Source organism: Symphodus melops, assembly GCF_947650265.1.
Source record: "Symphodus melops genome assembly, chromosome: 20".
Lineage (NCBI taxonomy): Eukaryota > Metazoa > Chordata > Actinopteri > Labriformes > Labridae > Symphodus > Symphodus melops.
Genome location: NC_136710.1, coordinates 12,175,586 through 12,199,586, shown reverse-complemented (window position 1 = coordinate 12,199,586; position 24,001 = coordinate 12,175,586). Strand labels below are relative to the sequence as shown.

General features: G+C 40.4%; 1 protein-coding gene across 4 annotated transcripts in view; it reads left to right on the top strand.

The window, feature by feature from the left end:
- Positions 1–2,175: 2,175 nt before the first annotated feature.
- The window catches only part of chd3 (chromodomain helicase DNA binding protein 3), a 49,433-nt gene continuing 27,607 nt past the window's right edge, over positions 2,176–24,001 (top strand). For 2 of the 4 annotated variants that reach the window (XM_079370851.1, XM_079370849.1), the window contains exons 1-18: positions 2,176–2,945; positions 5,320–5,447; positions 5,526–5,714; positions 5,794–5,921; positions 7,394–7,638; positions 8,431–8,570; positions 8,676–8,805; positions 9,018–9,211; positions 12,197–12,472; positions 13,467–13,670; positions 16,065–16,288; positions 16,430–16,561; positions 16,654–16,753; positions 19,734–19,925; positions 20,013–20,213; positions 20,759–20,896; positions 22,960–23,081; positions 23,365–23,538. In XM_079370851.1, coding sequence (XP_079226977.1) covers positions 2,783–2,945; positions 5,320–5,447; positions 5,526–5,714; positions 5,794–5,921; positions 7,394–7,638; positions 8,431–8,570; positions 8,676–8,805; positions 9,018–9,211; positions 12,197–12,472; positions 13,467–13,670; positions 16,065–16,288; positions 16,430–16,561; positions 16,654–16,753; positions 19,734–19,925; positions 20,013–20,213; positions 20,759–20,896; positions 22,960–23,081; positions 23,365–23,538 — 3,080 coding nt within the window. In that variant the 5' untranslated portion in view covers positions 2,176–2,782. The remainder of the gene's footprint in view (positions 2,946–5,319; positions 5,448–5,525; positions 5,715–5,793; positions 5,922–7,393; positions 7,639–8,430; positions 8,571–8,675; positions 8,806–9,017; positions 9,212–12,196; positions 12,473–13,466; positions 13,671–16,064; positions 16,289–16,429; positions 16,562–16,653; positions 16,754–19,733; positions 19,926–20,012; positions 20,214–20,758; positions 20,897–22,959; positions 23,082–23,364; positions 23,539–24,001) is intronic. The other 2 variants (XM_079370850.1, XM_079370852.1) reach the window with 2 other exon arrangements.

Here is a 24,001-nt window from a genome sequence, read left to right as displayed (position 1 = left end):
GGAGGGTGGTGGTGGTGGTGGTGGTGGTGGGGGGGGGGGGGGGGGGGGGGGGGGATGTAGTCATGGCACAGTAGTGCAGTGTGTCAGGCCTGAGGCGTACAAGACAGAGTCCTGGTTAATTTAACCCCTGTTTTTCTTTTCTTTTTTAAAGTCATGAGTCAAGACATATCATACAAATGGAGCTGGTAGTCTAGTCTAGTCTTCTTTCCTCCTTGTGTGTCTACTCTCTCTTGGCCTTAAGAATTCCTTTCCACTTGTTTGATGGCACCAGGGCATCAGACTCCTGTTGCAGCAGAGGGATACAATTATGTAATTCATATAAATAACCCTCCATTCATGAAGTGACTGTATGATACGGATCAAACATTTGCTTGTTCTTTTTAGCGTGAAACATAGTTTCATTTCCATGCTGTGGATTCCAGACTTTAAACATCTTACTTTTGTTCTTTGGGATTAATTAACACTTTAATAAAAATGTGTAGACTAGAGACCAGAGAGAGGGTTTAAATAACATTAACTTTAGTTCATGGGTTGATTATTATTGCTATATTTATCTTGAAATAACAAAGCCAGTGATAAGTTGTCACGTTTCTCAAGAAAACAGAAGGTTTTTAAAAAAAAAATGTTTTAACCTTGATTGAGGTAAGACTGATGAATTTATGTTTAGTAGGTAATCCTTGATATGCCAATCAAGGTCTAACTATATTATTGTGCTGTCAAAACACCTTCTGCAAAACCTGCACCACTGATCTCTGATAAACACTGCCAGAGGAGATTAAACATTATTTAATCTTCAAAACAGGTTCTAAGTTTAAAAAAGTTTGTTTTTCCCTGAGATAATATAATTGACTTTTGATCTCAAGACATTATTTAAACAAGCTAATTAACCCATTCAGATCAAGAACTCTTTCACCAAGGGTGACCTGACCATGAGGGCAGTAGCACTTCATAATAAATATTACATGATTAACATTGCAGACATGGCCTTTCTCAGCTTCCATTGAAAACCAAAAGTATAGTCTACAACTATATTTTAAATAGAAACAAGCATCTTGAGTTATTTTTTGTTTGGGCTAAATAAGTTCATTGTATCTTTGAAACAACTTCAGCCAAAACTGTTAGCACAGCAGAGTTATGCTTGACAAATGTGTTTTAAGGAACCTGGAACAAATGAATATGAATACAATTAACAACTGCCTTTTGTTTTCAAGTTACACATGACATTAAAAATGTAATGTTATCTTTAAAAGCTGTGCAGGTCCTAATGACATGTCCAATTTTCTCCTGTTAAAAATTTGACCTATTAACCTCTGCAGACTACTACACCATGTCTTAGCCTTTTGGTTAAAAACATTTTCCAAACTTGTGATTTTCCTCTCAATGCTGCTAAAAGCCCCTGAGTTTGCTTCTATGTTATATGTTTGTTTTTGTTTTTTTAACTTTATCCAGGGTCAAGAGTCCAAAAGCAACAATTATTTTATACTTTAATGTCCATTTTTTCCGTATGCAGGTGATTCAAATGGTTAACATAAAGACATTGGGTGAATCAAAAATACTGCTCCTGTTGCTATGACTCATATTTAGATATTGTTTTTATTCTAGGCCTGTGATAATGTAATGATTTTTAGTTTAATCCTATAGCATCTGTACTTTTATGCTTTTTTTTTGTTAAAATGTTCCAATATAACATTCAAATGTGGATCCTTGTTCATACTTTAGTTTTTTTTTATCTGTGCCAGTTTTTTCAGCTCTCACAGGGCTCTAAATGTAAGCAGCAAATCAAAATTATTTTTGTCAAAACAGAAAAGTGCTCAGAGCAGCCACTGAGGGCTGGATCGGATCTCTGTACTCCCATGGCCTTACTGCCATCCACAGCCTGCAGCTTCTGATTTTACAGTAAGTGTGCACAATAAATGCTACTGTTTTCTTTCAAACCTCAGTAACAGAGACAAATAGTGCACTTTGAGCTGTCTGAGGGGCTGCTTTTAAAAAGGGGGATGTCGTTTTCTTATTCGGAATTGTTTTCATCCCCACCACAAGTAGTTAATTTTTAAGCAATACAATCTGATGTAAGTCTGGGCATGGCTGCGGCAGATTTTCCCAACCCCCCTCTCTCAATCCCTCCCCAGCACTCACACACACACCCGCACGCACGCACACACGCGTACACAACCCTGCTGCTACAAAATACTTTTTTAATACAACGGTGGGGGCTCGGGAGAATCTAAGGTGGCCATATTTGATAGATTTGTGTCGGGCTCTGCAATGCAGAAAGCGAGAGTTGTCGCGTGTGATCTTGCAAGTGACAGTGACACCAGGCAAGTCTGTCGGATTCGTGACTGATCCGGACTTGGAGACAGAGCGAGAACTAAACAAGAAAGGGAGGGAGGAGGGGGAGACATAAAAGAAACAAACAAGTAACAATGTAACTTACATGCAGCCACACACCCCTTTTTCTTGTAACAATGTGTACGTTTTAAGGAGGGAGGGGGCGCGCAGAGGGAGAAAGAGAGACGGGGAGAGATAGAGAAAGGAGGAGGGGGGTGCGCTCTGAAATAATATAGTCAGCCATTTTTTATGTAAGGGGATTTTTTCTTATTGGGGGGGTTGTTAAAAAATAAATATAAGAGGGCGGCCATCTTTGTTGCGCTGCCTAGTGTAAAATATTTCTAAACGCCCCCCACTTTTTTTCTGTGCCGATTTGAATATTAAATAAATATCACACATTCGAGCAAGAATACGCTTTTTTGCATACAAGGACGGACCCAATGACAGGAATATAATGTCCTCTCCTCTCCGGTCTTGTGAGGAAGACGAGGGCATGGTGGTTAATTCCGAGGGAGGAGATTTTGATGAAGAAGACGACGACGGAGACTTAGACGAGAACGCAAGCGACATAAACTCGCCGGCGGCGCCTCGGGAAACTGCAACACCAGTCGCGCCAGGTACAGTAAAGAAAACTGGCGGACAGGTCGGGAGCGCGCGCACGGCATAAAAACACACTTACTGGCATTAAAAAAAACGTGCAGAAATGGCTTTTTAGAAGTAGCCGCAGTTTGATCCCCATGTCTGCTTCAGCACTTCCAGTGTGTGTAGGCTACAGTAGAGCGAGGAGTCGGGTGCGTGCGTACAAATTAGAAACATACTTGGTAGTCGAGATTTTTAAAAACACAGGCAAACGTTTCATCTGCAAAACCCGCTACATGCCACCGCTATTACGCCTGGAGGTGTCATGGGTAAAGCTCGCTGCAAAACAACGCTTACAAAACACACTTTACAATGAACTGCGAAAAAGACCCGACTGGCCAAATATGTGCTTATTCTCTGTTGTTGGGTGCTCCTTTTCTCCCACTACACTTCCTCTTCACCTCCTGTACATCCCAACAAAGTTTACGCTAACTTGCCACCGCTTCTCTTTCTGTCTCCCCATCAACAAAAAGTTGTCCCTTTTGACAGCTCCCAGTCATGTCATGGCATGTAAATGTGCACTGTCTGCGGGTAATAAGGTCGCCATGAAGGGTATAAAGCTCACGGTTGGAATAAACACGGACTCCGCTGGCTGGAGGCGACATTTATTTGACATTATCTTGGGAGGCAATGATGTGTTTTGCTGTACAGACATGAAAGCTGGTGTGAAATTGCGGTGAGACAGAAACTTGCCCCCTCACTACCCTCATTGTCTCCATGACAGGTCAAAATAGGACACTGCTGCTGCTGCATGCTGCTCACTTTCAGGCTGAGAAGGGGTGAACATCTTGCTCCCCTTTAGCTTACCGTATAAAGTAGATCAGTATAGGCTACTATTCTTATCATATGCACATTTAAGCTACTTTAGTTTGCTCAATTGAACTGTTATTATGCTGTAGGAGTTGCTTTTTCTGAAGCATTGATATTGTCAAAAGGTGATTGACTGGATGTGATTCTGGAAGTTGCTGTGACAATGACTTTAGCTGGGAGGGTGCAGAAAGTCAGGGGTTGGTTAACCACATGCAATGATTGAAGGAAAAAAACTGAAAACAGCTGCCTTTTGGTTGCTTTTGGACATAATAACTTGAACCATTGTCGTTTGGATGCAATGCTGAGGTAGCAGACTAACTTAATTTTAAAGTCACATTGCATGTGTAATTATGAAGAATATCCGATAATTAAAAGAATAAACGATTGACTACGTAAGTGTCATTATATATATGAATAATACAGGAGAATACATAATCATTCATGGTTTGTAGGCATAGTCCGGACCTGCCGCCATGCTTGTGCCAGACTGATAAATTACAGTCGCGTTTAATACAGAGGAGGACCTTATATTTAACCCCATGACGACCTCCTGCCGCTGTGGTTGCCGGGGTCCCGCTGTGGTACTGACAGTGGCGGAAAAAGTGGTTTTACTTCAGCGCACCGTCCCGCTATTTGACGGCCTCTGAATCACCGAGCCCTGCGTGCGTGCCGCTACCGCCCCCGGCGTGTGTTCGGCGGCAAATGGGCTGCACCGACAAGCGGGAAGCGGGGTTTAGTTTACTGAACGGGGGGGGGGGGGCGTTGCTTGTGTTGCTAGTGGGTTAGGGCTAAACAACAAAGGCAGGCAGACAATAAAGTCAGTGAAAATGCAGCCTATTTTACGGGCTGGTAGCACGGTGGAAACCGCAGCCCATATTTCAGTTATACTTTAATGCTCTGCTGCAGCTTGCATGCAAAGCGGGGGCCGCCGCTGTCTCTTTAATTTTCCTAAAGCCAGGTCAGGTAACAGGTTAAATTGTTTTCCTAGTAGTTGTGATATTGCACAGGTACCATCGGGAATAACTGGCCTGATATTCTCTCACCTACAAGCAGAGATGAAGTAATGTAATATATTCTTGACTCACTCGCTTGAGAGTGTACCATGTAAGATACATAAGTGGGTGCTTAACCCATTTTCCTTATATTTCATTCCTTCCTTCCTTTAAGGTTTGAAAACGCAACTGTTCTTTCAGCCAGCATTTATATATTAGAATAAATAGATGTTTTTAGTTAGAAAAAAAAACACATTAGAAAAAGTTTTTTTTTTTCTTTAAGTGGCTGGTCACATGTTTAACAATAAACCAATTATCTCCATTCTATGGAAAACCAGCTGTCACATCCACTCTTACAAACTGTATCTAATTTAGCTCATGTCACAATTCAGGAGAGGTCACAGCCACCATCATGCAGCTTTTGTTGTGTAATTATGCTAAAAAGGGGATTAACAGAGTGTTGGGAAGCATTTAAGAAGATTATCACTCATCTGATATTTATTTCAAGGTTTCTTTGTCCCTTGTCTCTTCTGGGGTTTTTTTCTTCCAGAAGAAGAACCAGAGATATCAGACAGAGAGGTCCCAATACGGAAGAAAGGGCGACCGAAGAAGAAGAAGGACACAAAGAAGAAAGACAAAGAAGGGAAACCAGTGAAAGCAAAAAAACGCAAGAAGATTGTAAGTAAGATTCCTTTGATCATTTGGCATATAAGCATCTTCATTACTTCAAGTGTCTCCCTCTTGTCACATCTCCAGGACAGTGATGTAGAGAGAGACTCAGACAGAGAAAGAGACTACGGTGAGAACTCAGACAGCGTTGTTAGCGACTATGGCTCCGGAGACAAAAAGAAGAAAAAGAAACATAAAGAAAGGAAAGAGAAGAAAACCAAGAAGAAGAAGAAAGATGATGGGGACAGAGACAGCAGTCAGGAGGAAGCGACAAAGGTAAAAGCAAGGCATCTTTTAATAAGTTCAATTTCATGTTTTCTTCCTGCTCTGACCGATGTTTTATTTTTTTTCGCAGCAACCGGTTGAGCAGAAAACCTCAGCTCAGCTGGCGAAGGAGTGGGGTCTAGAGGATGTGGATCATACCTTCACAGAGGAGGACTACAGGGAACTGACTAACTACAAAGCCTTCAGTCAGTTCATGAGGTACAGCTGCTACAAACACGGTTTGGATTTGGTTTGTTCCAAGGGTTATGGGCAATTTGATAGAGTTTGAGCCATGTCACATTAAACCTATCTTGCAGAAATCATCTAACTTGTATAACATTATTTTTTTTTAATCAATTTTTACTTTCAAAACAGCAAACTTGGGCTTTAAACCACTTTCAAGGTAGCAGAATGTGCTGTTAAAATGTGACATACTAAAACATAAGCATTATTTCACAGTTTCTAGTTTCCACTAGCAAGATGTTAAGTATTAACCTGTCAGAGTTATATCAGTACGACCATGCATTCACATTTTGTGGGTTTTTTTTCACATTTTGGTTATAATACGATCAATCATTTTTTACAACATATAATGCAAAAAAAAAAATGATTGCAGTGATTTATAATTTGTGTTGATTCAGTGTAAAATTGTTGCACAATCTACAAGGGCTAAGAATGAGCAACACTTACTGTTAACAGTAACACTCACTGTGTTATTATATGCTTTAGGGAAAAAATGGCGTTATTGTGATTTAAAACATGTTGTGATACGATGGGTATTAGGTTAACATTTAATGCAACTCATTGGCTTTTTAAAATAAAAATGTCAGCGTTTCAAATTCGGGTTCGAATCCGGCCTGTGGCTCCTTTCCTGCATGTCAATCCCCACCCTCTCTCCCTGATTTCCATCTCTATCCACCGTCCTATCTCTCCAATAAGGCACAAAAAGCCAAAGAATAAATCTTTTATAAAAACCCACGTAATTTGAAGAAGGCAATTTCTATAACCAACATATTCAGTCTCTTCATTATCTGGGATTATTCAAAAGTTAACAGATATCAATTGAATATTAAACAAATTGCAATAATTCTGTTTATTTTTAATTATATTTTCAATATTACAACAAAAATGAATAATAACATGCTTGAAAGTTATGTTTTTTATGAAATAGCCTCAGAAAATGTCACAAACATATAATTAGGAAAGACAATCCAAAAGAACAATTTTCTTTCCAATTCATAAACTACTATATAACAATAAAAATTACACATTTATTTTCACTCTAAGTCTTTATCAGTCTAAAAAATCACATCTGTCAGGCTCTAGTTATGAGAATGACCATCCACCCTCTATACTTGCAGAACCACCACCAACAACTTTCCCTGCTGACACAACAGATACGATCTGACTTAAAGGGTAGGTTAGGTAGTTTGGTAGACCATGTCAACTAACGTCTGCTGTGTGTTGCTTTCAGGAAGTGATTGTCTGTTTCTGCTCCACTGACAGAAAGAGCTTTCCTAAAAAACTCTTCTAAGCCATACTGCAGATTATACACAAACTTTGACCACAGCATTTGAATGTAACTAAAAATCAACCCAAATCAAATGGAAAAAGAGTTAGATGTCTTGTTTTTTTCCTGGAAGTTTTCTACCTCAAAAGCATTTAAACAATCCTTACTTTTCATCACATAGGCCAATGATAGCCAAGAAGAACCCTAAAATCCCCATGTCCAAGATGATGACCATCCTTGGGGCCAAGTGGAGGGAGTTCAGCTCCAACAACCCCTTCAAAGGCAATGCTGCTGCCGTCGCTGCTGCTGCTGCAGCTGCTGCTATCGCTGTCGCTGAGCAGGTTTCTGCAGCGACAACTTCGCCTGAGCCACCACCACAGCTACCGCCACCGCCAATCAGAAAGGCGAAGACAAAAGAGGGAAAAGGTCAGCTGCCATCTTTAACCTTCCTTTCCCTGTTCCACTTATGTACACGCTCATTTATTAACTGCAACCCCAAACACAATAAAGTTGTGACTTTTTGTGAATGTGCAGTGAGTAAAATCCGCCACCAGGGGCCTTCCCCCGGTGTAAACGACCTCTGTGTTGACCGAAGTCAATATGAACGTGAGAAAAAGAATATTTTTTACTGACAGTGTATCCAAGTATAATTTACATATCGTTTTTTTTTTTTTTTTTTTTTTTAATCAAAGAAGCACATACTGCAACAGTACAGCAGCTCTCAATAGCAGTTCCCGCTAGCTTATGCAGTTGTCTTTGACATAACATTCGGTGTTTCCTTTGCAACGATTAACATTTCATGTTTGTCATGGTGGCCGCTGCCAGTTTATCACCTGGACTCTTTTTCATGCTTATGCATTGTGGTTGATAATGTCTTGAAAGACCTTTCCTGATAATGGAGTTGTCTATTTGGCAGGAAATGTTGCTCCAAAACCTGCATATATGGTTTAGCATAAATAGGACCCTCATAGTGTTAAGTTTACACACGCCATGTGCACAAATGCACCCCCCACATCATCCAGAATGCTGGCTTTTGAACTGTGTGCTGATAACAAGCCAGATGGTTTCTAACCTGTGGCATCTAATCACTGCACCCACTCCAAGTACTTAATTTTTAATTTGTTCTGTTATCTGGATAACTTTGGTTACAAAAATTCTTATTTGTTGTCCTTTTTTAAAATTTTATGTTAAACATTGCACACAATTTCATCTGTGTAGGCCCTGGCTTTAAGAAGCGTAGTAAAAGTCCTCGAGTTCCAGACAAGAAGAAGGCTTTGGCTGTAGCAAAGGCTAAAAAGATGGCACCCATTAGGATCAAACTATCGCCTATTGGTGCCAAGAGGAAGAAAAGTTGCTCAGTGAGTGCAAATCTTCTGCAATCTTTTACTTTTCTTCCAGTTTCTGTTAATTGTTTACCCTTTTTTCCTTGTTTGGCTGACTTCCTCTCCGCTGCCTTGCACTAGAGCGAGGACATGGACGAAGACGAGTCGGAGCAGGAGGACTCTAGCGTTCACAGCTCCTCGGTTCGCTCCGACAGCTCCGGCAAGGTCAAGAAGAACAAACGGGGACGGCCAGCAAAGAAGAAGAAGAAACGTAAGCACAGTTCATCAAGTTCATCATACAAGACTCTTGTATCAAGTATACGTAACATTTTTAAAAGATTTGATTTGTCTTTTAAATTAAGTTTAGACTCTTATTCTAAGCAAGGATATGTAATTCATAAAATGTTTAGGTGGGATGCTTTTTAACAGAAAAACAAAACAACAACTTTTCAGTCATATTTAAGACGTCTCTGTCTACCCCAGTTGTCTCGCTCCCTCCAGTCCCAGGTGAAGAGGAGGGCGATGGCTACGAGACGGATCATCAGGACTACTGTGAGGTGTGTCAGCAGGGCGGCGAGATCATTCTGTGTGACACTTGTCCTCGAGCTTACCACCTTGTCTGCCTGGAGCCCGAGTTGGACAAAGCCCCTGAGGGCAAGTGGAGCTGCCCGCACTGTGTGAGTACCACCTGCTCCTGCTTTCTATGTTTGACCTTATTTGCATGTTAATTTACACCTCCTTGAGTGAAACGGGAGCGCAAAAACAGAAAAAAAAGTGGTTTGTTTATAATTGCTTGAAGCTTTGTAGCTACACCACAAATCTCTGTGGAAAGTGAGCTGCAGTCAGTCAAACAGCACAAAGATGGATACCTGAGGTGAGCTGTGGGTGTAGATCTTACAGCAATAAAAGTCACTGCTCATTTTACGTTGCCATGTCACTGTGCTTTATCTTTATCCTAAAGCTATTCAGATTAATCAACCGTGTCAGCACTTCCAGGAAACTTATTGCACTTTCCACTTTATTCTGATGGTGTAAAGTTGTATTTGTTATACGTGAAGGTAAAATGTTTGCCAGTCCTGGGTTCTTGTTGTCCCTAAAATGAATGTGAGGAGTATGAGGACAAACAAGATTAAAACACTACTTGTAATGTAGAACGTGAAGTGATGATTCATAAATGTGGTTGTTCTATGGGGCTGCAGTATTTTCTGTTATTGCTTGATTATTTCATTTTATTTCTGACGTTACAAATGTTGCCTTCAATTCAACAGCTGTTTGAATCATAGTGAAATCATTTGTATATAGTGGCACAGGAATGAGTCCTAAAACCCGGAAGTGGGTTAGCATTTTAGCACCATGGGGGGTTTAATAAGGTGGACCAACTGTTTATGGAGGGTCGGGATATCCCTTGAAACATTTTGGACGCCTAACATTCATTTTCCTGCATTGTGATCCGTTTTATGCACCAATGTGTGTCTTTGCTAAAAAAATAAATAAATATGATCCAATCTTTTTAACAGATAAATGTTCACACAAGAATGCATTCATTTGAATACTTATCACATACTATTTGAATACTATATCCACATGGACTGGAGAGTTGTAATGTTTCTGGTCAGGATCATTTCAATGACAGACGCACTTGCACTTGCCTGCACACGCACTGAGCGCTGATACAGTATGCAGCAAGCAGCTGCACAAAACGTGAAAATGGATTGTTTGTAGTTGTGTGCCTTGTTTTCAAATACATAACAGCAGACATCGCTCTCTTTCTCTCTCTGGTCCACTGCAAGTGTATAAAGTCAATTGCGGCGATCCCCCAAATGTTGCTGCTGAGGTTTTCAGGGGGTTCAAGTGTCAATCAGGGGGCCTCAGACCCCCATTTGGGAATTTTAAAGTTTTTACGCATATTTAAAACGGTTGTTGCTAACAAGTGTCAAAATGAGACATTAAACGTAATCACACCAGGAACTCTCTCATGAGTCCACCTTAAGCCTCTCGTCATGTTTTTCAGTGCTCATGCAAATATTAGGTTCATAAACAACTTATTAAGCTAAGGTTTCACTGAAAAAACGCTGATTAGATCAGTGAACCATAACGGTTGTCACGTCAAAATCAACCGAGTCTGTTTGCTCTCATGAAGAATAACTTTAGCTCTTTACTTCTCTCGGCTGCATTAACGCTTCAAACTTCATAACAGTGGTGTTCATCTGTGAAAGCTGAACAAAACAGCTACACATCAGAAACATATGTTTGCTATACAGCTGATTTCCTGCAATCTTCCAAAATCCAATGCAGTAATCCCATTTGGGAATTCTCATGACGAGAAATACAGTACGTCATCACTTTTCCAGTCTAGTGAGGTCTGCATTAATAAACAAACATGAACATTAACATTTAAAGAAAGAGCAGTAGGTCATAAAAAATGTTTTCTTGTCTCATATTTGACCTTTATCAAAAAACTGCAAATTCTGCTGTATAATTGTGTGTGTCGCTCTACTAGCTACACAAGCTTGGATAAGACCACCTGTTACCTTAATTGCAATTTTCAAGCAACAGTCACTTGTTAAGCAAGGGACAGCTGACATTAGCAATCTGTTAGGAAGTGATGATGGAAAATAGCATCTGAAACTGAATCAAAAGCTCGATCAGTTGTCTCTAACCTAATTCCCATTTGAGGAAATGAAGTGTCCAAGAGCTGCTTGATATGTATATCAATAACATTTAGTCCCACAACTTATCAAACTTATTTTTTCCACATGTCCTACGTGTTTCCACAAATGCTAACACCTAGAGCTTACAAAGCAGAAAGACGTTCTTTGCCTCTGTGTTAACATCAAACTGTACATCAGCAATAGCAAACATTTCAGTTTGAAATAGAGATTGGTGTTTTTTTAGTATTGCTTCAAAGAAGATCACCTTTTCAGCTCATAGTTTGCAGTCCACATAGAAGTCCTGTGTAACATTGGACTTCTGTGTTTCAACTCAACACTGCTTATTTTGATGACTAAAACATCGATGCTGCTGATGAGACACAAACACATTTAAATTTGTGAAAAACGTTGTTTTCCAATGCCTGAGGTAATATAGTATGTTGAGAGAAAATTGAGTGTCATCTATGCATGCGACAGAGAGGAAAATAGAAACAACATTGATGTCTTCCTTTTGCATTTACTGTATCTGCCATTATCTGAAAACTATATTTCAAAAAACGCATCTCAGTACTTTGATATCAAAATCATTGTACATTTTCTTCCTGTTTCTCTTAATGTTTAACATGTGGGATGACTCATCCAGCACCCAGGGGCGTTTACTAATTTTAACAATCAGTTACCGGTAAATGCTTTGTTGAAGTTGATGGTCCAATCAAAGTCAATCCAACGTTATGTTCTGCATCCTCTCCTGTGATTGGTTCAATCTCTTTTCAGTTGAAAATACAACACGACAGTTACACAGTTACACACTGTGGCCTAAATCAACCTTTGCTGGACTAGTTTGGCAATAATCAGGTCGTCCTTCCTTGAGTGCATCTTTAAGTTATTATGATAAAAGTGAAAGTACCAGTGTTTTAATTTCCAACCTGAAATTGATGTTGCTAGTGCAGAAATTGAAAAGGGTCTCCTCTTCAGCATTCAGCTCATTCAATTTAATGTTTATTTTCCCAGGAAAAGGAGGGAATCCAGTGGGAAGCCAAAGACGAGGACTTTGAGGATTATGAGGAGGACAGCGAGGACCGAGTGATATCAGAGGTCTGTGCGGGGGTCGCTAGCGGGGCAGGGGCTGAGGAGGAGGATGACGACCATATGGAGTTCTGTCGGGTGTGTAAAGACGGAGGAGAACTGCTGTGCTGCGACACCTGTACCTCCTCTTATCACATCCACTGTCTGAACCCGCCACTTCCAGAGATCCCTAACGGAGAGTGGCTGTGTCCACGATGCACGGTTAGATGCTTTGTTTTACTTCAATGTTGTTTTTGACAGATTCTAGGCTCCTTGCATTCTCAAAACTCCAGACTTAAGAACTTGACTCAAACATTTTGGATTTACTTGTTTTTCTTCCTAAATGTGCACATTATCTTATTCTTAGACAAGATAAGAATAATAGATAAGTAAGCTATGGCAATGCGTCCACATAATCAACAACAAAAATTTGTCAACATGAGTAATTTGCATTGATGTGTTGTCCTAAACAACTAGATTGTCCCACACTCTAATCCAGTGGTTGTGGTAATGCACCAGAAAGCTGGTCGCTAAAGACGCTATAGTTGAAAAAGGAAGAAGAATTCACACAACAATGGCAGCGGCGTGCAATAACCGTAGCACAAGCACCGAGGAGCAACAAGGAGCAAAAAAACTGCACGTACACGGTCTTCAAATGTGTGAGAGTTTTTTACTCATTTCAATTCCACCACATCTGTGTGCGTGACAGCTCCGCACAAGCTCGTCCGTCAACACCCGGCTCTCCGTTTGCTGCACAGTCAGCTGGAATTCCTGCAGTAAATAAACAGATTCATTCGCGACAGCGTGAGATAATACGATGTACTATGTGGTATAAAACAGTATGTAACCCTTATCAACACATAAACAAACATGTACGTATATGGTTATTTTCTGAGCCGTCAGAGAGAAAATTGTTTGAAAATAAACCAGATGTTTTAATGTTGTATCGGTGTCTGACATTCCGTCCCGTTTTTTATTGGGGGTTTTTCTCGTGATGTGGTAGTTTGCAGGATGTGAAATTCAATATTTGACGAGAAAACATTCAGGAGCTCTGTGTCAGGATGGCAAGAAAACATTTTGTGTGAATAGTTACATTGATCAAGTAATGTAAATAATCGATAACTACAAAATGAATCATTTGATTGATCGGAAAATCTATCATTTGAAAAATAATCGTTTTGGACTGCTCTAATTAGTATGTATATTCCCTTCTTAGTGTCCGCCAATCAAAGGTCGGGTCCAGAAAATCCTCCACTGGCGATGGGGTGAACCTCCGCCTCCCATTCCTGTCCCCCCTGCCCCTGACGCTCCACCTGATGCTCCTCTGCCGCCTCCAATGAAGGGTCGAGCCGAGAGGGAGTTCTTTGTCAAGTTAGCCGGGCAGTCGTTCTGGCACTGCACCTGGATCACCGAACTGCAGGTAAAAATTCATTATCAGTAATGTTTTAAAATAACGCTAAAGTTCCGTTTTTTTTTTCTTTAAGCACTATAAACTCTTGAGCTGTACATGATACAAACAACATCATATGCAATCAGTAGAATGTTCATCATTCTTTCATCACTTTTGGACAAGGTTCAAGGTTCTTTATTGTCAATTCCAAAATATGTCAGACATACAGTGAAATCGAAATTACTTTTCCCCCCTCCCCACGGTGCAATGTAGATAAAAAAGGTACGGTAAAAAAAATAAAACAAGGTAAAAAAGATAAATAATATTTACATTAATAAACCTAAATGTGCAAAAAGTACAAAGTTAAATAAAATGGAGTATAAAACAAGATAAGAAAAGTGAAACTTGTGCATGCGTGCAATGTGCAATAAGTGACCAGGGTTCTGTTTCAATGTTCAAACAGGAGGAGGTTCCAATGTTCAGTGTTCATGGGGGCAGTGAGGAGGGAAGGGAGGGAAGAGAGTTCAGCTTCCTGACAGCTTGGTCGAAGAAGCTGTTTCTCAGTCTGGTAGAGCCGGCCCGCAGGCTGCGGTACCGTCTCCCCGATGGCAGGAGGCTGAAGAGGCTGTGTGAGGGGTGGGTGGGGTCACTCACAATGCGGGTTGCTTTGCGGGTGAGGCGGGTGCCGTAGAGGTCCAGAAGAGAGGGGAGCGGGACACCGATGATCCGTTCAGCCGCCTTCACTGTGCACTGCAGGGTCTTGTGGTTGGCAGCAGTGCAGCTCCCCAGCCACACAGTGATGCAGCTGGTCAGGATGCTCTCGATGGTGCCTCTGTAGAAGGAGCACATGATGGGTGGGGGTGCTTGTGCTCTCTTCAGCTTACGGAGGAAGTAGAGGCGCTGCTGGGACTTCTTGGCCAGTGATGTGGTGTTGGCTGTCCAGGAGATCCTCACTGATGTGGACCCCCAGGAACTTGGTGCTGCTCACTCTCTCCACAGCAGCACCGTCGATGGTCAGGGGGGGTTTGGGAGTGGGGGCCCTCCGGAAGTCGACAACAACCTCCTTGGTCTTGTCGATTCAGGAAAAGGTTGTTGTCTTTGCACCACGTGGCCAGTTGGCCCACCTCCATCCTGTAGTGCGTCTCGTCGTTGTTGGAGATGAGACCGACCACTGTTGTGTCGTCCGCGAACTTCACAATGTGGTTGCTGCTGAAGGATGGAGTGCAGTCGTGGGTCAGCAGCGTGAAGAGCAGGGGGCTGAGCACACAGCCTTGGGGGGCCCCGGTGCTCAGGATGGTGGTTTTTGATGCGTTGCCGCCAACCCGCACAGTCTGACGCCTCTCGCTGAGGAAGTCCAGCAGCCAGTTGCACAGGGAAGTGCTGAGCCCCAGCTGGTCCAGTTTGCCGATAAGCTGCTGAGGGATGATGGTGTTGAATGCTGAACTGAAGTCTATGAACAGCATTCTGACGTATGAGTTTTTGGAGTCCAGGTGGGTGAGGGCTGGGTGAAGAGAGAGCAGATTGCATCCTCGGTTGATCTGTTGCCCCGGTATGCAAACTGGTAGGGGTCCAGGGTGGAGGGAAGGGAGGATTTGATGTGGGCCATGACTAATCTTTCAAAGCACTTCATGATGATGGGGGTCAGTGCAACGGGTCTATAGTCATTGAGAGTGGATGGTGATGGCTTCTTTGGAATGGGTATGATGGTGGTCGTTTTGAAGCATGCTGGAACAACAGTCTGCCTCAGAGAAGTGTTGAAAATGTCTGTGAAGACATCTTTGAGCTCCTCTGCACAGTCCTTCAGCACACGGCCAGGGATGTTGTCTGGACCTGCAGCTTTGCGGGTGTTGATGTTGGAGAAGGTTCTCTTCACGCTGGCTGCCGTCAGGCACAGGGTCTGAACTACAACACATTTAGTTGTAGTTCAGAAAAATGAGAGAATATCTAGTAATATTCCATTCACCATTTTTCAGAGGCTTGTTGAAGATACCAAGATGGTTTAGTGTAAAAAATATTAATATAACGAAAAATGTTTCCATGTTCTTGCTGTGTTGAAGAATTTCTTTGCATAAATATCTTTCTTTTAATTGATTTAATGAAAACTCATTCTCTACTTTCAATAGTCTATACTGACACTAAGTGGCCCAAGGTTATACTTTGACATTTAGAAACCTTGGAAATAAAATCTTTTTGTATCTGCTTCTGTTGTTGCCCTTGTCTTCTATTATTATGTTCCATCTTAGTATATATATACTGTACATGGATGCCTAAATGTGTTTAAAATTAAGCTGATTTTGTTTTGTTATTACTCTACCTTATTGAAAGGAATCATTTTGGAAAAAGTTGGCAACCGAAACTTAGGCATTCTGATTAATCTCTAGCTAATGTAAAGGACTTCCACCCTCTCCCTCTTCTTCCGCCCAGCTGGAGATCTTCCACTCTGTGATGTACAGAAACTACCAGAGGAAGACGGACATGGACGAACCGCCCAGCTTGGACTACGGGTCAGGCACAGAGGACGAGAACGGAGTGGGGAAGAGCGAGAAGAGGAGGGCCAAGGACCCGCAATACGCCATCTTGGAGGACAAGTACTACAGATACGGCATCAAGCCTGAGTGGATGATGATCCACCGCATCATAAACCACAGGTAGCGGGGTCAGCCTTGGTAAAATACTTATTAATACTGAGAAACGTAGTTTGTCAGCTCACAGGAGTTTGTTTTTGGTCTGTTAAAAATAAGGTGCCACATTTCACACGATACAATCACTGTATGACGTCTCTTTATCAGTGTGGATAAGAAAGGGACCTACCATTACCTGGTTAAATGGAGAGACCTGACATACGACCAGTGCACCTGGGAGAGAGATGACCTGGAAATCCCTGAGTTTGGGATCTATAAGGGCAACTACTGGAGACACAGGTAATTAAAGTTGGGAACACGTTTCACGATTACTGATAGAAAAAAATGTCTTTCTGGCATTGATTGATATATTTACTCATATGTTTTCATAGAGACATGATAATGAAGGAGGATCCTGACAAACCTAGGAAGATAAGGAGCAAGAACCAGGAGGGAGAAGAGGAGGAGTCTCCAGCCTCACCAGTTACTGATGTGAGTTTACATTTTTCTTAAATTTTACTCTCTTCAGCTGGTTTTGTTATAGACGTAAAAAACTGATAAGTCTGTTACTTAAAACTCATTTGATTGAACTTTTACACACAGACTGTTTCTCTCAAAGCTGATTTTGAGGCTCTTAAAGTTGCAGCTACAGCTTTAGTTTCAGTATCATGAAATCAGATTTATATCTGCTTCCTCTCTGACTTGTGTTTTGCTTTTCATCATGAGGTTAAATCAAAATTAACCAGATATACAGACTATGGTGTCAATTTACATTAAACAATTAAGCCTTTTATCTAAGTTCTCTTCAGACTGTGTGATGGGGTTTGAAGTCAATCTACTTTTTCCATTTTCTATAGCATGAAGATTGTTGTAGCCTTAAACTGTATGTCAATGTCTTCATATCATATAGTTCTCTTTTTTCATTTTGGTGTGATTAAAAAATCTAACAATATTCCTCTACAGAATTCCCTTCACATTGTAAGCTTGCATTTCTATGCTGTATCCAACATGCGTCATTCAACTCCTCTTTGATTTTACCCTCTGTTGTTCCTTTTCCTGTTTATCTCTAGTATACAGAGTTGAAGTTGTTCAGTTTCTCATCATATATAGGCACTTAACTGGAATGACTCTTTTGACTATTCCTCTGTGTGCGTTACAGTGTTCCGGTCAACCTGTTTTATTCACACGGGGAATCCAGCTTGATATATTGTTTTGATACATTGATCTTGGTTGAACCCAAATTTCTCCAAGCAGAGGTATAAAGACTTCCTGCAAACACTCTTGAAAAGCTGTTTTATCATCAAGACCAAGGGTGTTTAATTAAAATTAAAAAAGGGTCCAGTTTCAATCATGTCCTCAAGTAAAAGGTCCTGTGCATCATGATGTCTAACATGTAAACTGAGTGAGGGACCATCGTAGTCTAGTTGAATCAAAAACTGACCATCAAATAAAGATAGTTTGATTCAATGGTATCAAAATGTTTTCATAAAGTGGAGGTACCTTGATAATAAAATGAAAAATAAAATATTAATCTACTTAATGCATACAGTTTGAAAAAAGACATCAAATGAAAAGGCTTTATTTTGACAAATTAAATTAAATGTGTAATTTGAATGACCTTTTCTTAACTAGCTTCCAAACAGATTTTTTAATAAAAAAGGAAGAGCATAAAGACATGCTTCTTTCTTATTTCCACCTTATACCTTCACACTTTGTCTTAAATGAGAAAAAAAAGCTTACGCTCCACTTTAAGATTTTTGAAACTGTTTCAGACAGAACCCAGAATAACTTAAACTTAAAGGGTACATTGTTGGCAATTAGTTGGTCAGTGAACGCTTGTGTCAGGATTCCGGTGGATCAATCTTGTTAGGCTCTTAGTTGAGTTATTTGGTGTCCTCAGATTGAATTTGAGTTGGTACGGTTGCTGAAAACAAGTACTTTGTTTCATAACAGATGTATGACACTGTCACAATGATCGTTAGTTAAAAGAAAAAGAGGCATTCTGGTTTCAAACCAAATGAACATTAACATTGTACGAAGGGTAAGAAAGTTTGTGTTTGGAAGATTATGTCTTTGTCGTAACAATTCTTCTCGGCAATAAATCTATTACCGGTGAAAAGCCTGTTAGTTTCCTTTTTAAATGTATTTGTGGGATGAGCATCAGAGCTGAGTATGTGGGTTGCGCCCATGAAAAACTTGACAAATATTCTTTGTCTTTGTTCAGGTTGAACAAAGGCAAATATCATAAATTATATCTTTTCTAGGTGTTGAGTCTGATTACCTTTTCACACATCTGGAAAGAACAAGAAAAACTCTGGAGATTACCCAGAGGGGCTGTATGTGTGAACTCAAACAGCCAACTTTTTCAATCTGACTTAAGCTGCAGTTGCTTCTGCCAAACCCCTAGTCATTTTTTCAAGTCTGAGTCGGCTGATCTGAGAACGCAGCAAAATATTCTCTGGATAATTCTCCTCGAGGGGGTTGACGTTTCTATACTATGACTGCTGCACGGTGCAAAGACTGTAAACACTTGACCACTATGACCTCTGTGCTCGTAATTAAACTGTTTGTTGTCCTCTGCTGTTTTGTTGATGTTGTCATTCTGTTTGACTACACATAGCGTTATATGAAGGCAAATATTGTCATTATAGTGCTGTGTAGCAGACTCTGTTGCTTTTTCTGCTACTTCCCATAATTATCTAGATATTATCTGGAGTGCATATGGGAAAATGGCCTAAGTAATAAAATAAGTTGAAATGACATGCTCGAAAATACTGTTCGTTCATTTGCCTCTTCTCCTAATACCTATTTAGAATTTGCAGTCGTCCTGCTTTCCGTCCAAACTCTCCGTCCAAACTCTCCGTGGCATAAAGCAGTAGAAAATGCAAATATCTGACTTAAATACTACTGGCTTCACAAGGTTTGCACCTATTATCATTCACGCAAATATTCTTAGTAAATCACCCGCAAAACGCCCACAAATCTAACTTGCAAACTTATGGAGTGAACACGCAATTTCATACTCTTTAATTGGGATCTTCGTAAATCAGGCCCTTTGTGTACAATTCTCCATCGACTGTCCCACCTCTGTGTGTCTCACCTGCACCTTGATCCCCCCCCTCCGCCATCTCTCCCTGCTTTCCTTGTGTTGGTGTAGAATCAGGGACCCTCACTCCTGTGTATTTTAATCCTCGCCAGCAGAGTTGGGAATTCGATCCCATTTTCCTTCAGCACCTTCTTTATTTACAAGTAGGATTTGTGTTTCTGCACCATGTATAGTGCGTAATCAGGATTGAAAAATGTTGGTCAGTTTTTTATGCTCTTTTGCCATACTCTTCTTGAGAAGCAATTGCAACCAGTGTCATATTAATTCTTTATTTGGAAATAATTGTATGATTACAACCTGAGATACAATTAACTTGGCCTGAAAAGGTTGCTAAGTGTTCCTTTTTCTTTCTCTGTGTCCTCACAGCCTACAATAAAATACGAGGAGCAGCCAGACTTTGTAACATCAACAGGTGGGACGCTTCACCTGTACCAGCTGGAGGGTCTGAACTGGCTCAGGTTTTCCTGGGCTCAGGGTACAGACACCATCCTGGCTGACGAGATGGGACTCGGCAAGACCATCCAAACAATTGTCTTTCTGTACTCACTCTTCAAAGAGGTACCAGAGCCCCGTTAATGTTAGAAGTATGAGTTTTACTCCAGGTATTTGTTGGTTGATGCTGAAGGAGTATATGCGAATCCTCAGGGTCACACTAAGGGTCCGTTCTTGGTCAGTGCTCCACTCTCCACCATTATCAACTGGGAAAGGGAGTTTGAGATGTGGGCGCCTGACTTCTACGTAGTGACGTACACCGGAGACAAGGACAGCAGAGCCATCATCAGAGAGAACGAGTTTTCCTTCGATGACATGGCAGTCAAAGGAGGAAAGAGGGCCTTCAAACTGAGGGTAAGGGTAACAGATGTGTACCACGAAAATAATTAAATAATATTGTCTTTAAATAACCATTGGAATCAAACTTTTAGGGTTATTTCTAGAAATTACAGAACTCTCACAGAATCTTTGCTGCTTTGACCTTTTTTTTAGTTTATTAATGTAACAATCTTTCTTACTTTGTTTTGAAAACTGTTCTACAAATAGAATTTATACTCATACAAACAGATCCATCAGACGTATTTGTAGAAAGTCTATGTAAAACGTAATTGAATAAAAAGTCCAAAATGAGACCTCATATAATTTAGGCTTTTATTCCATAATGTGGTGTATTTACTGATTTCCTCTTGATTATGCAATTTTGACACACTTCCTGCAAAAGGCCTGAAGCAACTTGGAGGATAACACACGATTTAGTTTGACCACTTTAAGTGCATTTGTCAAATTTCAACCTGTAACGAACACTTTCATAACATGAACAAAATAAGTAAATATAATAAACTTGACATAACATGTGATCCAATTCTTCCTCTTTTCTTTCCTGCTTCCTTATCCTGCAGAGAGAAGCCACAATCAAATTCCACGTGCTGCTGACCTCCTATGAGTTGGTGACTATTGACCAGACAGCACTGAAGTCCATCGACTGGGCTTGTTTGGTGGTGGATGAAGCTCACCGCCTTAAAAACAACCAGTCCAAGGTACTGGAGATATTTCTTTGTATTCTTTGTATTTCATTGATAATTTTATGTTGATTATCAGAATTTTGACCAATACATGTTTTGACTTGGATATATTAAACTACGGCGAAATAGTCTTATCAGCTTCCCCTGGTGGACAAACTATGTAATGGCAACATAAACTTTTATCTTTTTTATTTTTCTTACTTTGTAAGTCTTCTTAATTAAATCTAATAAAATCCACCAACATAATATCAATGAGAGGCCGTGTTACTCATATTAGATCAAACATAAACATCTTTAAGCTCTATTACGTCAAAGTTTGATTTTTAAAAATAGTGACAAATGTTATTTTACTGTACATACGAGTTAAAATTGTGTTTTTAATTGATCATTTAATTATGGTAAAATATATATTGAAAGCCATAAATACAATAAAGTAATTCATCAAACCAACTACAATACTTAAACTATGCATTATACACAAATAGGGCTGCAACTAACAATTGCTTATTTCCATTGATCGGGTTAAAAAAAACAAAAACTTTTTGAATTTCCACACGTTTATTAAAAAACAGAACATGAGTTCAAATTGACAGTGCTAACTAAAGTGTCCTTGTGGCAGCAGAGTTGAACCAGTCTGCTAAAGAAGCCGCTTGTTGGCTGTCCAGTAGGTGTTGTAGAGGGTGATCAGGATTATGCATAATGGATGTGTATGTTATATGATGGATAATGGATTTGTTCAGAGTCCTCCTCTCAGTCACCACTACAAAAGAGTCCTGCTTGCAGCCTGTAACAGAGCAGGCCTTCTTAAAAAGCTTGTCCAGTCTCTTAATGTCGCTGGCTCCAGCATTGCTCCTCCAACAGACCACAACAGAGAAAAGTGCACTGGTAGAAGATCTCCAACATGTTGCCTTTAAAGGATCTCAGCTTCCTCAGAAAGTACAGTCTGCTCATCCCCTTCTTGTCCACAACCTGAGTGTTGGCCTTCCAGTTCAGCCTGTTGTCTATGTTGACGCCCAGGTACTTGTACTCCTCCACCACAGTCACTTCCTCTCCCAGGATACACAGCGGTGATGGCTCTGTCTTCTTCCTTCTGAAGTCGATCATCGTCTCTCTGGTCTTGTTCACATTCAGAATCAGGTCATCTGTCGCTGTCCACTCCACAAAGTTATACACCAGCGCCCATCGCGTATACACCCCACCACTGCTCTCTAGCATGAAGCCGGGCTAGAGAGCAGTAAAAAAACACGGAACTAACATGAAATGTAAACAACACCTAAACTAACATATTCCCATGTCAACAATAAATAAAAAGCAAAAAGCAAACAATATACATGACAACGTAATTAAAGTTGGCAAAAAAAACAAAATAACATAAACATGTCTTTAGACTTGCAGCTTGATTGGTGTTGGCAAACTAAAAAGTGTGGTCCACCACTGTCATTAATGAGCTAACAATAACGTTAGTTTAATGAACTTTCATGCTTGTCAAGCTGGATAACAACACTGTCACATATTCTTACTTGAAATCAGAACAAACATTTTATTTCGTAGTGATTTATCTTGCTGTTGAGCTCCCCCATGTTTACTGCTCTATCATCACCTTGGTGATCCTATGCTACGCCATGTCGCTTTTGCAAAGCTTTCAACTAACACACGTTTTATGCATTGTGAAGTGCTCCCACACTTTAGGAGGCCTTGATGAAACTGTTCTCTCCATCTCTGCCATGTTTAACATCCAAAATACCAGCTCCCGCCTCGCGCTCTAGCTCGGCCCTAGCTTTACACTGTGCTCAACGCTGTCGGCATGTAAACGGTTCCGTGTCTACGTCACCAGAGTCTGCGACATACAGGGGAGTCACGCATTAATCCCGCCAAGCAGTGAATCAATAATGAAATTCATTGCCAACACTTTCAGCGATTTTAATTGATTTCATCGATTTGTTGTTGCAGCTCTTTTTGCAAATACATTAAAGTGACGTTTCTTTACTTTTTTTTCTGATGTAAGACTCTTCATATCCTGTATGTAGAGAGCAATTTTCTAAATGAATGACATGAATGGTAATTTTGTTTTTTTTCAGTTCTTCCGACGTCTGAATGACTATAAGATTGACCACAAGCTGCTGCTGACAGGAACTCCTCTGCAGAACAACCTGGAAGAGCTTTTTCACCTGCTCAACTTCCTCACACCCAACCGCTTCAAGTACATCACACGCACAAAACCAACTACATTATAAACAAACACACTGACATATTTTACTAAAATGTTTTTTGTCTTTCATTAATGTTTTTTCTTGGTATACTCAAATATTAACATTACAAAAATGTATTTAACTAATGCAAAAAGACTAAATAGTGATTTTCAATAGTATATTGTTTTAACTTTTTGTTCAGTTTATTTTTTATTTTTTTACAGAGTCCGACATGTATTTATTTTTTAAAGACAGACTTTATGGGTTATTTACCTCGTCCATCTTTCTGTGCAGTAACCTTGAGGGCTTCTTGGAAGAGTTTGCAGACATCTCCAAAGAAGACCAGATCAAGAAGCTGCACGACCTGCTGGGGCCTCACATGCTGCGGAGACTGAAGGCTGACGTGTTCAAAAACATGCCGTCAAAGACTGAGCTGATCGTCAGAGTTGAGCTGAGCCCCATGCAGAAGTAAGATACACATAAAAAACTAGAAAATTTGGAAAAATTCTCACATCATACACAATAAATGTATCTTTCTGGGGCCCAGTCACATGGTGGGAGGTTAGCATGAAAACATTGTCCTTACTTTTCTATCTTAAAGAAACAATGACCAAATGTTATTTTACAATGCAGGTCACAGGCAATGTGCACCGCTTAATGGTGTGGAGGCATCAGAATAACGGAGGTGTCACCAAACAGCAGTTTGTTTTAGTTTAATGCTGGTTCTGAAGGGCAACATCTACTGGATCAAAAATTCACTCAGTCTTCCTTTAAAGTAACAATATTATACTTTTTATTTATTGTCGCTGCAGTAAACTGTAGCCTGCTTCAGAATATAAAGCCCTCTTTAAACTATATAAACCTATTTATGATAGCATTGTAAGCAGAACCAGTGAACTTAACTGTAGTGCCAGTTATGTAGCAATCAGTA